The sequence below is a fragment of the Bicyclus anynana genome, chromosome 14 (assembly GCF_947172395.1).
Source record: "Bicyclus anynana chromosome 14, ilBicAnyn1.1, whole genome shotgun sequence".
NCBI classification, from domain to species: domain Eukaryota; kingdom Metazoa; phylum Arthropoda; class Insecta; order Lepidoptera; family Nymphalidae; genus Bicyclus; species Bicyclus anynana.
The window spans coordinates 5,820,311-5,832,692 of NC_069096.1; the positions used below are offsets into that span (position 1 = coordinate 5,820,311).

Genomic DNA, 12,382 nt, shown 5'->3' on the forward strand with positions numbered 1-12,382 from the left:
TTTGGAGCTTTTTGGTAGCGTGTGCGTGGTTCAGCGACGTGGCTATGTACGCCGCATCGTCCGCGTACAGCGCTAGTATGGTCCCGGGGAGGACTGGGATATCGTCAGTAAAAGTGGAGTACAGCATCGGCGACAAACAGCTTCCCTGCGGGACGCCCGCTTTGATGGGGAATTCCTCGGAGATTTCCCCGTCCACCTTCACCCGGAATTTCCTATTTGTTAGGAAGGACTTTATGATCTTCATTAGCTTCTTGGGGGTGGCGGTCTTTATTAGTTTGTGGATTAGGCCCTCGTGCCAGACTCGGTCGAAGGCCTTTTCCATGTCCAAGAAGACCGCCACAATCTTCTCCTTTTTGTTGAGAGCGTTGGTGAAGACATGAAGTACTCTCATCAGCTGCAGTGTTGTACTGTGCTCCGCACGAAACCCAAACTGTTCCGGCCTAGGCGTTGTATAAGGGAGCAGTTGTTGTAAGAGCAATTTCTCAAAGATCTTCGATGTCGTCGGGAGGAGAGTGATGGGTCGATAACTCTCAGGCTTCCTGGGGTTCTTTCCGGGTTTTGGCAGCACAATAATATGTCCCACCTTCCAGATTTCGGGAAAGTGGCCCGAGCGCAGGATTCCATTGAAGAGACGGGTCAGACCGACCACCGCCTTTCGTGGCAAATGGCGGAGCGCGGCGTTCGGTATCCCGTCTGCTCCGGGGGCTTTCTTGAGTTTGGTCTTTTTGATTATTGTGCTGACCATACCCGGGGAGAAGAAGAGTTTGTCCTCGGCATCACTAGTTTCTTGTTCGTCATCGAAGAACCTTTGGTTGTCGCTGATGATCTGCTGCGTGTGGGCGGGATTTTTGTCCGGGAACGGCGAGAACTGGGTCTCGAGATGTTTGGCCAGTATCTCAGCTCTGTCTGCTGCACGATAGCGGAGATTACCGTCATCGTGCAGCAGTGGCGTCTTTGGAGTAGGGACCTTTGTGAAGCTCCGGCAGAGTTTGTGGAGTGAGGTTTGGTCCTCCCTGACGGTCTCTAGGTGATCTAGCCATTCATCAGCCGCGTTTTCTGTTAGCTGGTTGGTGATCTTTTCGGCTAGCTGATTTAGTTGCCTTTTCTGCACGGGACATCTGCTGGATTGCCATTTCCTCCTGAGTTTTCGTTTCCTCTCCAGAAGCTGCTGTATCTGGCGGGGAAGCGGAGGTTTGGTGCTCTGGGCTGTGGTCACGGTAGTGGCTTCCTTTAGAGCCCCTTGGATGGACGTTGTAATTCCCATCGCAAGGGTCTCTACTTGTTCTGGAGTCGATGCCGATCCAGTCGGGATGGTGTCCGAAATGATAGACGTGTACTTGTCCCAGTCTATTCTTTTCTTTTGAGGCAGTTGCGGGCTAGGTGCAGTGCCGGCGTCCAAGGTGGTCAGAACTGGCAAGTGGTCTGAGCCCATGTCGTCATTTAAGACTTCGAGTGGGGGGATGTTTGGAAGTCCACGCGCCACTACGAAGTCCAAGACATCGGGTAAGTGGTCATCATTGAAGGGGTAGTGTGTGGGCACTTCTGGGCCGGTGATTTGGTACCCTTTTCGGTCCGCTTCGGCAAAGAGTGCTCTACCCACTGGAGTCGTGGTACTCGAATTCCACGCTGGGTGCTTGGCGTTCCAGTCCCCGGCCAGTACTGTCGGTATTTGGGGATCTATGATTTTCTGGAGCTCTTGCATGTCCAATGTTCTGTTTGTCGGCGGTCTATATATAATGTATAGTCGGTGCGGACGTCCAGCCAGTTCGAGTTCCACACCCATTGCTTGGAAGGTCTCCAATTCTACGGAGGGCAGCAGCTGATGTACCAGTCTTCTCCGTACTAGGATTGCGAGGCCTCGTTTCGTTTGCGTCGATGGAGGATCGTCCTCCCGGTAAGTGAAGTACCCCGGGAACTTTATTGTGTCTTTGGAGGCAAGTAGAGTTTCGCAGATAAGCGCCAAATCTATATCTTGCTCTCGTAGTAGCGTCCGAAAGAGAGCCTTTTTTCTTTTAAGGCTATTGGCGTTCCAGAAAAGCAATCTCAGTGGCTTAGGCATTGGACTGGAGGAGTTGGGTTATTCCTCTGAGGATTGCGGTGGTCGCGTCTTCGCCTGCTTGTATTGCGTGGAGAACGTCTGTTAGCATTTGTAGAGCTGACTGAGTACTGATGTTGGAAGAGTCAGCTCTACGTTCCGTTTGCGGGCGCGTCGTCGTTCTCCCCGGAGCCGCTTCTTTGGGAGCGGAGGCCGTTGTGGCGCTCTGTGTCGCCTCTTGGGGTTTTTTCTTCTTAGGGTTCTTCTTCTTCTTTTTCTTCCCTTTTACGGGGGCGCCTCGTGCGGTGGGCTCATTTGCTGGGGTTCTTATGTTAGAACCTCCCGGAGCAATGGGCGCGCCGTCTTCCTCCGCCCTAGTCTGTGAGCGGGCAGGACGATCCTCTTCGCGTGTGGTGGTCGTTCTTGCCACTGTACCCGCTTTTTTATTTCTGGCCTCCTTGCGGTATACAGGGCAGGAGGAGTTGTTTGCAGGATGCGGGCCACCGCAGTTGGCGCAGGTGGCTGGTTCTTCCAGAGGACGTGGGCACATGTGCGCGCTGTGCTCCTCTCCGCAGCGCACGCAGGCTTGTCGTCTGTGGCACATGTGGGAGCTATGGCGGAACAATTGGCATCTATGGCATTGCGCGGGTCCCTTCTTCCCACGCCATGCTTCGATGCGGACTCCCGGCATGCACAGGAGTTCGTCCACCTCATAGATCTTCGGTAGAGTATCGGGAGTCCGTTTTAGTATTGCCAGGAAGATGCAACCCGGGCGTCCTTTGCGGGCTCGAATAGCTCGGACCAGCTCCGGCTCAAAGCCCAGGTTTCGCAGCTCTTGCTCTATGTCGGCAGGTGGTGTGTCAACTGGAACTCCCCTAATCGCTACCTTCAGACTTTTGTCTTGGGGCAGCGAGTAGGAGAACCACGAGATCTTCTCCGTTTTCTCCAATTCTGTGAGATATCGTTGGAGTAGGCGATATTCATTTTCTTCGGTTGGGATAAACTTTATTCCCCTCCCGAAGGGACGAGCGTTGGGTGCTCTACCAAGTTTATCCTTCAACTGGCGAAGGTGGTGTGCCCAGTTCGGGAGCTGCTCTACCACAAGCGGTGGGTAGCGCGGTTTCTTGGGCGGTGGTTGTGCTGGCGGGACTTGTCCGCCGGTAGAGTCGGTAGAGCCTGTAGAGCTGGGTTTTGTTCGGTCTCTATTTTTCTGCTCTTCATGCCGTGGGCGCGCTGCGTCAGCGAAACTCGTGGATGGTCGAGGCGCGGGCGTCGTAGTCGGAGTCGGTTGCGATGGTAATTCGCTTTCATCGGTGTCCATTCCGATGATGCAGCTGGAGCGGCTTCGGAGGCGTGGATCGCGCTGTGGTAGCGCTTCTTCACCTGAGGTTTTCGCCAGCTTAGGATCCGGGTGTAAGTCGGTTTCGGTACGCTGACGTTTTAGAGGCGCGGTGTACTGCACCGCTGGAATCGGGGTTTGCGCTGCTAGTTGGCAGGCTTCCTCTATGTCTTCTTCGTCGGAGGCTGCGTCTGTGGGAGACTCTACCTTCTCATTGTCCAGTACTCGCTGGCGGTCATTCAGGTGTATGGCCAGGGCGGCCTTGAGTTCATCCGATCCGAGGCCTGCCTTATCTAGTCGATATAAAATTAGGCAATCGGCTTCGAGTTTGGATTTCGGAGATTGGGTAGGTCTGGCCACTGCAGGCTTTGACCGTTGCCCAACTTCTTTTGGCCCACTACTCGCAGCTGGCCGTGTGTGCGACGGAAGGGCGTCGCGACGTGCAGGCCTTGCGGCGGGCGTGTGTGGCTCGCTGCTCGTTTTCTCACCCGCCACGCCGGTTGTGGTAGCGGGTTGGTGGGTTTTCTTTGCGCTCGAACTGGTCCGCTCGTAGGACGCTAAAACGTCACGGAGCGGGCGCGCGGCGGGGGTGCGTGGCTCCGCGTTATCTACCTGTTGCTCCGGCCGGGCGACAGGCGCGGCGGGAGTACTGGCGGAGGTGCGCGGAGATTCGCGGCTCTCTTTAAGGTATAGCTGGCCTCCAGCTTGTACCTCGTGCCGGGTGGGGTGTGCGGCGGGCTTATAAGATGACTCACCATCTCTTTCGCTCGACCGCTGCGCGAGCGAGATGGGCTCAGCGCGGGCGACCGCGGGTGTGAGGCGCGGCGGTGAGGCGCGGGGGATCTGCGACGGGGTGCGGGGGGCACCCGTCTCGCTTCCTCCTTGCTGCGAAGAGCTTCTCTCTCCCTCAGCACGTCCCGATCTGTCCCGGGATGCGCCAGAGGTGGAGCGGCGTCTGGTCTTCGTGCTCGCTGAAGTCGAGGCAACAGCGGCGTCCTTGGGTGGCTTGGAACCGCGGGGTGGCTCCATTTTTCTTTGGCGTTGCGGCGTCGCGCGATGACACCGGCGCCGTGGTTTCTACACTACGCGGCCGTCAGCCTGGACCGTGCACTTCCAGGCTGGGCTTCTCGCGAGATGCGCGGCGCGGCGCGGGTGAGCTCCGCCGCAGGCGCAGTCCAGGCTGGACCGGGCCCGCGGGTGATGTCGAGTCAGGTTTGATGCAGCAAACCTGCCGGACAATCCAGTCGCGCACGATCGGCCCGTGCGAGCGAAAACGAAATTAATCACTTAGGATCGTATTCACTTTGAGTGCAGAAAACTTTCCGAAGTTCGCGCTCGGACCTCCCGCCTTTTTATACCTTCCGCCGCGAGCCGTGTCGAGCGCGTCGACTGTTACACAAAAATAATCCTTATAGCATGATTCAGTATTCACGCGCAATGGCATAATAGCGTATTTCATGTAGGTATAACTTTGGTGTTTCTATACCGATTTATGTGATTCTTTTTTTATTAAATAGGTGATAATGTAAACTTTTTTAAATAGGGATGAGTGAGAGTGTTATAAACGTAAGAGTAGACAAATATAATCACAAAGCTCCGAACTGCTAAGCTATCGGAAGTTATACGTGTTATTGTGAGTCAACCATAAAAGATAGACTATGCATATGCTATCATGTTTTTTATATAATTATAAGGAGAATATTTCCGCCATACATAATTTCTGTGTAGCTTTAACCATTAAGGCTGCACACGCACCTGAAGCTTAAGAAATGGAGTAACTTCTCCCGTTTTCTCAACATTTCCCGTCACTGCTCTGCTCCTATTTATCGTAGCGTGATGAAAAGTATACTATAACCTGCCCAGGAGTATGAAGAATAATTGTACCAAGTTTCGTTAAAATCCGTCGAGTAGTTTTTGTTTCTATAAAGAACATACAGACAGACAGACAGACAGACAGACAGACAGACAGACAGACAGACAGACAGACAGACAGACAAAAATTTTACTGATTGCATTTTTGGCATCAGTATCGACCATTAAACACCCCCTGATAGTTATTTTGAAAATATATTTCATGTACAGAATTGACCTCTCTACAGATTTATTATAAGTATAGATTATACTATTAGTTATTATTCTTTATTTCTCGTTATTTATAGAATCATCATATTTTTAAAAATGTAAGTATATGCCTGTTTCATAGTCATTGCTGTGTAGTAATTTTAAAGTTTTAATGTACATACATAGTTACATGGTAGCTTCATTTATGTGGATTCTAATTATTATTATTTATAATTATGCCATGAGAACTTGAATATCATCTTATTGTTGTGCATAAATATTGTTGAATGAATGTTCTGCAAGATACAAAATATTACAAGTCTATATGTCTTTTACTATTTATCATATCTTATGATATTCATTTGGATTGAGGATCTTACAGAAACAAACATTCCAAATATGTATACCTAAACGTGTATTTAATATAATATGTGTCTATTGAGTACTCAATTATTTTACCTATTTGTGTGAATATATCAGGTTATTTTACATGATAAATGTTCAATGTATTATCTGTATTCAGTAGAATGTATGTTTAATAATAACTAATTAAATAAATGTGAGAAATGAAAAAAAAAAACAACCCAATATTTTAATTTCTTTATTATAAATTCAATTATCCAGTATAAATTTTAAAACAATCATTTATATATTATTTTCTTACTGTGATATCAAATTCTAAGTGTTTGTCTGGTACTAATACTTGTGAAGTCAGAGCCTTCACATCCTTACAGTTTTTACATTTAATGTCAAAGTTTTTGATGACCTGCAAAAATAAGTTATTCATGATTTACATTTAGTACTTCTTACACTACTTAGTTATCATTATGAGTCTATTTTAATTGCCCACCACATAGAGGCCCCCCTCACGCTACTCCAGGTTAGCAGTATTTAGGTTGGTAATAATATTTGACTATTAAAATCACTATAAGATATTAATTGATAATGGCATGACAATGTGGTCCTGTCCGCTATATGGCAAATTCTGACACATGGGGTGTAACACCACCAACTTTTTTTCCATACATTTCTTGTAAGAATAAAAGCTCAATATTTTGTAACCCAACCAAACTCAAACCTCAGACCTCATGATCCAAAACCACATAAGCTTACTAAGGGTATAACTTGGTCGCTAACTAAGGGCCTTATTAGAAAGTCAAAGTCACTCAGTAGGCAATGAAGTGAGTTACGCTTGGAGTTTCTCTGTGTGATTGAATCAGAAATGAGCAGATTCACGGACAAACCAAAGTCCCTGACATAGCTCAGCGAGTGATAATGATGAATCTAGTTTAAAATATTACCTGACAAACAAGTTCTGTCAGTTGAACTTGTGCTATCTTTTTCCCTATACAAGATCTAGTACCCATGGCAAATGGCAAAGATGCTGAAGGGATATGATTGACAATATTTTCTCTGCGAGGATCATTCCTGTCCCAGCGGTAGGGCAAAAACATGTCTGGCTTACTAAAGTTTTGTTCATCACGTCCAGATGTGTAAATTGATGCTATAATTGGAGTCTGTAATAAACAAAATATTAGCCTCTTTTCTCAATTTTGACTATTACTTCTAAAGTTTAAACCATTTTACTCAAACCCAATAAAAAAATAAGCCCCGAGCTGGTAAGCCAGGTAGAAAACCTTTTTTTGCCAATAGCAGTTTTTAAAACATTCATTTTTGAAGAATTTTGATGATTAACCAAAACTGTAACCAGAATCATTAAGGTAATCTTGATTAATATGATGTCAAGCATTGTATTCAATAATTTGCCTTTGACTTTTTTTTCTTGTACTAGATTTAGTTTTAATTATCTTGAGTCATCAATAAATAAAATTGTCAATAAACTTCAATTAATAAAATTTATTTACTTAGGGAAGAACTTTTTTTATTCTTTGAGTGATTTCTTGCTTCATATGACCATATGGGTCTTCTAGCTCACTTGGCGATTCTGGTATTTTTAACTTTCTTCTCAAGGAAGGTGACAATAAACACAAGTTCTGGGCCAAGCCAAACAGGCTTGAAGTTGTCCAGTAAAGACACATACAGGATGGTACAGTTGCAGCAACCGGTATCATGATTATAGAGAAAACCCGGAAGCCATTGGTGAATATGTTATAAATCCTTGACGGTGCTCGAAGTTTAGACATCCTTTGTATTTCAATAATTGCCAAATTGGTCAATCCAAACATTACTGGCAGTATAAAGGAATGATCAGCTTCAGTCAAATTTGGAATCCAACCAAAACCACCCACTTGTAATTCCATCAGTGTAATTAGTGCAGCTGGGTCAGATCTTTGCATGTTAACTAAATTCCTGAGTGCAAAAGACATGCACACCCAGATAGGTATTTGAAACCATACAACCATTGTTGCTTTTAGTGGGTGGCAATTATCTCTCTCAACAAGAATTCTCCACTGCTTTTTTAATGACCTTTTGAAAATCAAACCGGTTTGTTTATCATTCAGATTATACATCTTTTTTGCAACTGCAGTCTCCTTTTTGAGCTCATCGACCAAATCCTTCAATTCATATCCAATGTTTTCAACTTTAGCTAAAATATAATTCTGATATACTGCAAGGGGTAATGTCATAAGTGTGCGAATAAGTAATGTAGAGGTTATGATTGTAACTGACCAAGTTAGGCCAGTAATATCATGGAAATACAGCAGCGAATCTTGTATCACATTTACTGCACTGCTATTAGCTATGCTGTTATATGTTTGCTCCTGCCATTTCACGATTCCCTCTATCGATATACCCCTATTATGGTTACAAGTCGGCAGCAATATTGTTGTTCTATTGAATAAGTATTTCTTTGCACCATATGAATTCTCGTCTCTTCTTCTGTCTAACACGTTATTGCAGGCTATACTGTACGACCGAAAGAGGTGTGAGAAGGGTTTACTTCTTAAACTATTAAGAATTATGCAGTAATTCATATTTATTTAACTAAATTAAATTCATATAGTTCGAAAATTTTATAAAAGTGAAACTGCAAACAATACAGTGTTACCAACTCTCCAAAATATTTATCCCTAAAGTTGGTGTCAAAAACCCCTAAAATCGCCTTAATTATTGAGTTGTCCCCCTAAAAAATATAAATTCATAATAATTTAGAAATAATATGCTGTCATATGTTTCAAAAGTCTATATTTAATACAGACAAAATACTACGTCTTTATCTGAAGATTCAGATTTTTTGAAATCATACATATTGACAATGAACAAATTTACCAATTTTTTTATTCGATGAAAATTGCCTCCAATTGCCTCAGAGTGGTTGTAGAATAACGTATTTTAAGTCGTTATAAGTCGCTAGACCAAGAAAGAAATATTAAAATTATCATCAATTTAAAAATATTAAAGAGTCAAAAAATCCCTGAAAATACCCCTAAAAATTTCAGACCCCTAAAAAAATCTCATTTCACTTATTTGCCCCCTAAATCTGGGGGGAAAACCCCTAAGTTGGGAACCCTGAAACAATATTTGTTTTGAACTGTCAATGTCAGAATGACACAGCATTTTTTTTTATACTGCCTTTCCGTCTCGGCCTATTAGTATTTTAGTCGAGTTTGAGTACGAACGATTTTTGGGCGGTAAATCCAAAAATACTAAAGTAGTCTGTACGGCCTTCTAACCAGCCTTTTAGACAGCACAGCATTTCATACATCGAAACTCAGAGTAGAATTAAAAATAGGCAACCGGGAATAAAAACTATAAAAATAAACTTGCACGTGTAGCCCTCATTCGAACGAGAGTTTTTTTAACAGATGTTTAAAACACAATAAATGCATTCCCAAGTATATGTTCACAGGATAACGCATTTTTTTCAAGCAGTGTTGCATTTTAAATTTGGAGCGTAGGTAATAGACCTTCATTTAACTATACACTTTATTTGAACGCTTTTTATGTCCGTTAGAAAAAACTCGTCCGAAAGAGGGCTTACGGGGTAAATACTGAATGGCGGTCTAAATTTCGAGATCGCATATCGATGCGGAAGTTAGTTAAACATTTACGTAGCATAGAATTATACATGAAAATACAGTTTAAAGAGTTTGATATAACTTATGAATAATTACATAATATTTACGTTCGAGACTTACTCCTTGTTTAAGTTTATAGTGCCCAAATGCAGTTTCTTTAGGCAATATCCTAGTTAAAAATGGAGCTACTGGGTACAATCTCATTGCTTCCTTTATCACATTCTTTACAGTATATTCTTTTGTACGAATTTCTTCTACAACGCCCTCATTTTTCGAAAGCAACAAAAATATCCATAATGCTGTATAAGCAGTCTGAAAGAAGATTATTAATTAGTTAATGTCAGATTATTAACATTATGTTTTTACTCTTATTTAATTGTTATCCTTTTTCTTTAAATTTTTAACAATGTTAATTACAAAACACTACTAAAAATTTACAAAAAAAAATAACCCTCCCGCTGCGGGACATTCGAGTGCCCAAGCAACCTTACCAGTAAATAATTATTTTGTATGCCCTTACCGTATCACCTGCAGCTATAATGAAATCTGCCACTATCCGTGCTATCATTTCATCTTCCAAATCTTCTTGCGCCAATTTATGTATTAATCCTGAATGTTGGTCTTTGGTTTTGATCATTTCAAAAGCCATTTTTTTAGCTGCAAGGTTTTTTGTTATCATAGCTTAGGCGTAGTATTTTTATAGCATATTAATTATATACATACCTAGAAGAAAACGCCAACTTACCTAAATGTAATGATAAATCTACAGAATCCTTAAAATCTCGCCATACTTTTAAATTGAAATATTGGCACCATTCTACTGGCCAACCGTACAGTTTTGTAGTGTCTTGAAATATTTTTTTTACAGATTCCGAAAATATACTTAACATTTTGTCGTAGTGTTGACTACGTTGCATTGAGTTTTCTCCAAGTAGAATACTTACAAGTACTAAAATTGATAGTCTTAATTAATATAATAATAAAAAAAAATAAGTAAGTATGTGTGGATATTAAAGTGTTTTTTATTTTTTATTTTAACATACCGTTTGTTGAAAGTCTATATAATTCCGTCTCCAAGTTTTCAATTTTGTAACCATTGTTCAACTTTTCTTTCAGTTTTTCTACAAAATCTTGTACGCTCTTTATTACAGGAACGCTTATCCAATTTTCAGTACCTTCCTTCAGCAAATGTTTATTTAATATTCTACGACTGTGCAACCAGTTTTCGCCATTCATAAAAAAGAGACCCCTCTGTGAGCCGTAAATTTTTTCGTACAATACCCAAGGATCCGGTAATATATGCATAGGGTATTTACCTTCCATATTAATAAAAAGTGATTTCATAAGCAAGGGATCGCTTATAAAAACGAGTTCTATGCTTCCAGCAAGTCGCTCCGCAAAAATATTACCCAGTTGCTTATGTCGAGAATCTATGTATTCGTGCAACCTGAATATAAAAGTAGTTGGTCCATGAACGTTTTGTTAAATTATAACTGTAGTATAATTTATTTATTTAGAATTTAAAATTTACCAACCTTAGTCCACCTCCAGCAGCAAAAAAATCTAATCGTGTGCCTATTATTGGTAATGATTTCGCGTGGGGCATGTTATTGATGCTCAGTAATTTATCTTCCTGTATACACGTTCCTTTGAATCTTTTCACATTAAGTTGAACTGTTCCCGTCATTTTGATTCTAAGCATTTCGTCTGGAATACCTTTAAACGAGCAATTTATTCGGGGTTTTTTTCCTTTATTTACCTACATGAAAAGTAGGTAGTTTACGTCACTAATATGTTTGTGCACAAAACAGAAAAATCATCTGCAAGATTCTAATAAAATTGGCCTAAGAGGTGCAAACTGCAAAGGTTTGGCGTTACTTCGCGACGGCTTATGTTACAAGGCAACGGCAGCCGACTAATCTTTATCGGAAAGGGAACTGAAACCGTAATATAAGATCTCCGGTGTCATATTTTTTCAACTTAGAGCATCACAAAACATGTAAAACAAAACGATAAATAATACATGTTGCCGGTTCCTGCATAAAACATGATGGGTCTTGAATTTTCTGTCTTTCTTTATCATATTTTTTTGCTATTATATAGGTACATAAATTCACACCTGGGTGGTAAACGAAGATGCAGTCTACGTTGGAATGCGCTGGCCGAGAATGACTGTGCCTATTAACTGCTCATGATGATCAGATGAACCGAGGCATCAAGCGTGTTGTTGTTGGGAGTCACTGGATGTTTTGGAGGTCCTCTCAGGTTACAGGAGGCCTACGAGTATGTTTGGCTTGGTTTGGAGTGGATGTATCTACATCGGCAGATAATGAAGAAACAAGCTCACTTCGTTGAAATATAAAAGATAATAAATAAATAAATATACATATAAATACTTATATAATGTATAAATACATACAGACACTGGAAAACACTCATGCTCATCACACAAATATTTTCCAGTAGTGGGAATCGAACCCACGGCCGTGGATGCAGAAAGCAGGGCCGTCGATGATTATCACAATAACGAAAATACGATAAAAAACTTGAATGACTGATTGTTTGATTATTATTTTCTGTCCGAGTTAGGTGCCGATAGCTCCCTGCGGAGTAGGTAAATATGTTCCTTGCTGCGGAGTCACTGCGGCGTCACCGGGGAGTAACTCAGTGGTAAAGTGTCTGCTTCGCATGCTGATTGTTTGAATCATCATTGATATGAATGCTATAACGAGGTGTTTTAGGCCGGCAGATCGCTTTAATGGAACGCAACTTTAAGTAGTCTTTGATTTGTAATTCTTCACAGCCTTAGATTAGAGCCAGCCAAAAATTGCATAGACTTTATAGTATTTTTAATATCCTGTGCCGTGGTTTAATCTTTGTAGTCTGATAAAGTCTTTCTCTATTGTAGGTATGACAAAGAGGGCTCAAAAGAGCTAGAACCCAGAGCCGTAAAGCTCATTATTAAAA

General features: G+C 42.4%; 3 protein-coding genes across 3 annotated transcripts; all 3 read right to left on the reverse strand.

Annotated features, from left to right (window-relative positions):
• Positions 1–2,077: 2,077 nt before the first annotated feature.
• LOC128198749 (PHD finger protein rhinoceros-like) lies at positions 2,078–4,403 on the reverse strand. The gene is made up of 2 exons (XM_052885534.1): positions 2,250–4,403; positions 2,078–2,137 (listed from the first exon to the last, which is right to left on the reverse strand). Exons 1-2 carry the CDS (start codon positions 4,401–4,403, stop codon positions 2,078–2,080), a joined length of 2,214 nt encoding a protein of 737 aa, XP_052741494.1.
• A 1,620-nt stretch (positions 4,404–6,023) lies between these two features.
• LOC112046204 (cytochrome P450 315a1, mitochondrial) lies at positions 6,024–12,277 on the reverse strand. The gene is made up of 7 exons (XM_024082760.2): positions 10,951–12,277; positions 10,459–10,862; positions 10,161–10,364; positions 9,936–10,072; positions 9,536–9,727; positions 6,737–6,952; positions 6,024–6,201 (listed from the first exon to the last, which is right to left on the reverse strand). Exons 1-7 carry the CDS (start codon positions 11,115–11,117, stop codon positions 6,088–6,090), a joined length of 1,434 nt encoding a protein of 477 aa, XP_023938528.2. The 5' UTR covers positions 11,118–12,277; the 3' UTR covers positions 6,024–6,087.
• On the reverse strand, positions 7,275–8,742 carry LOC128198714 (cytochrome c oxidase assembly protein COX18, mitochondrial). The gene has a single exon (XM_052885327.1). The coding sequence runs from the start codon at positions 8,369–8,371 to the stop codon at positions 7,301–7,303; it is 1,071 nt and encodes a 356-aa protein (XP_052741287.1). The 5' UTR covers positions 8,372–8,742; the 3' UTR covers positions 7,275–7,300.
• Positions 12,278–12,382: the final 105 nt, after the last annotated feature.

Excerpts from the sequence above, each read along its gene's own strand:
- LOC128198749 (XM_052885534.1), bottom strand. The coding sequence starts at position 4,403 with ATGGAGCCACCCCGCGGTTCCAAGCCACCCAAGGACGCCGCTGTTGCC. Across the intron at positions 2,138-2,249 it reads CGACACAGAGCGCCACAACG|ACGTTCTCCACGCAATACAA; the intron begins GCCTCCGCTCCC and ends AAATGCTAACAG.
- LOC128198714 (XM_052885327.1), bottom strand. The coding sequence starts at position 8,371 with ATGAATTACTGCATAATTCTTAATAGTTTAAGAAGTAAACCCTTCTCA.
- LOC112046204 (XM_024082760.2), bottom strand. The coding sequence starts at position 11,117 with ATGCTTAGAATCAAAATGACGGGAACAGTTCAACTTAATGTGAAAAGA. Across the intron at positions 10,863-10,950 it reads GCTGCTGGAGGTGGACTAAG|GTTGCACGAATACATAGATT; the intron begins GTTGGTAAATTT and ends TTTTATATTCAG. Across the intron at positions 6,202-6,736 it reads TGACAGAACTTGTTTGTCAG|GTCATCAAAAACTTTGACAT; the intron begins GTAATATTTTAA and ends TTATTTTTGCAG.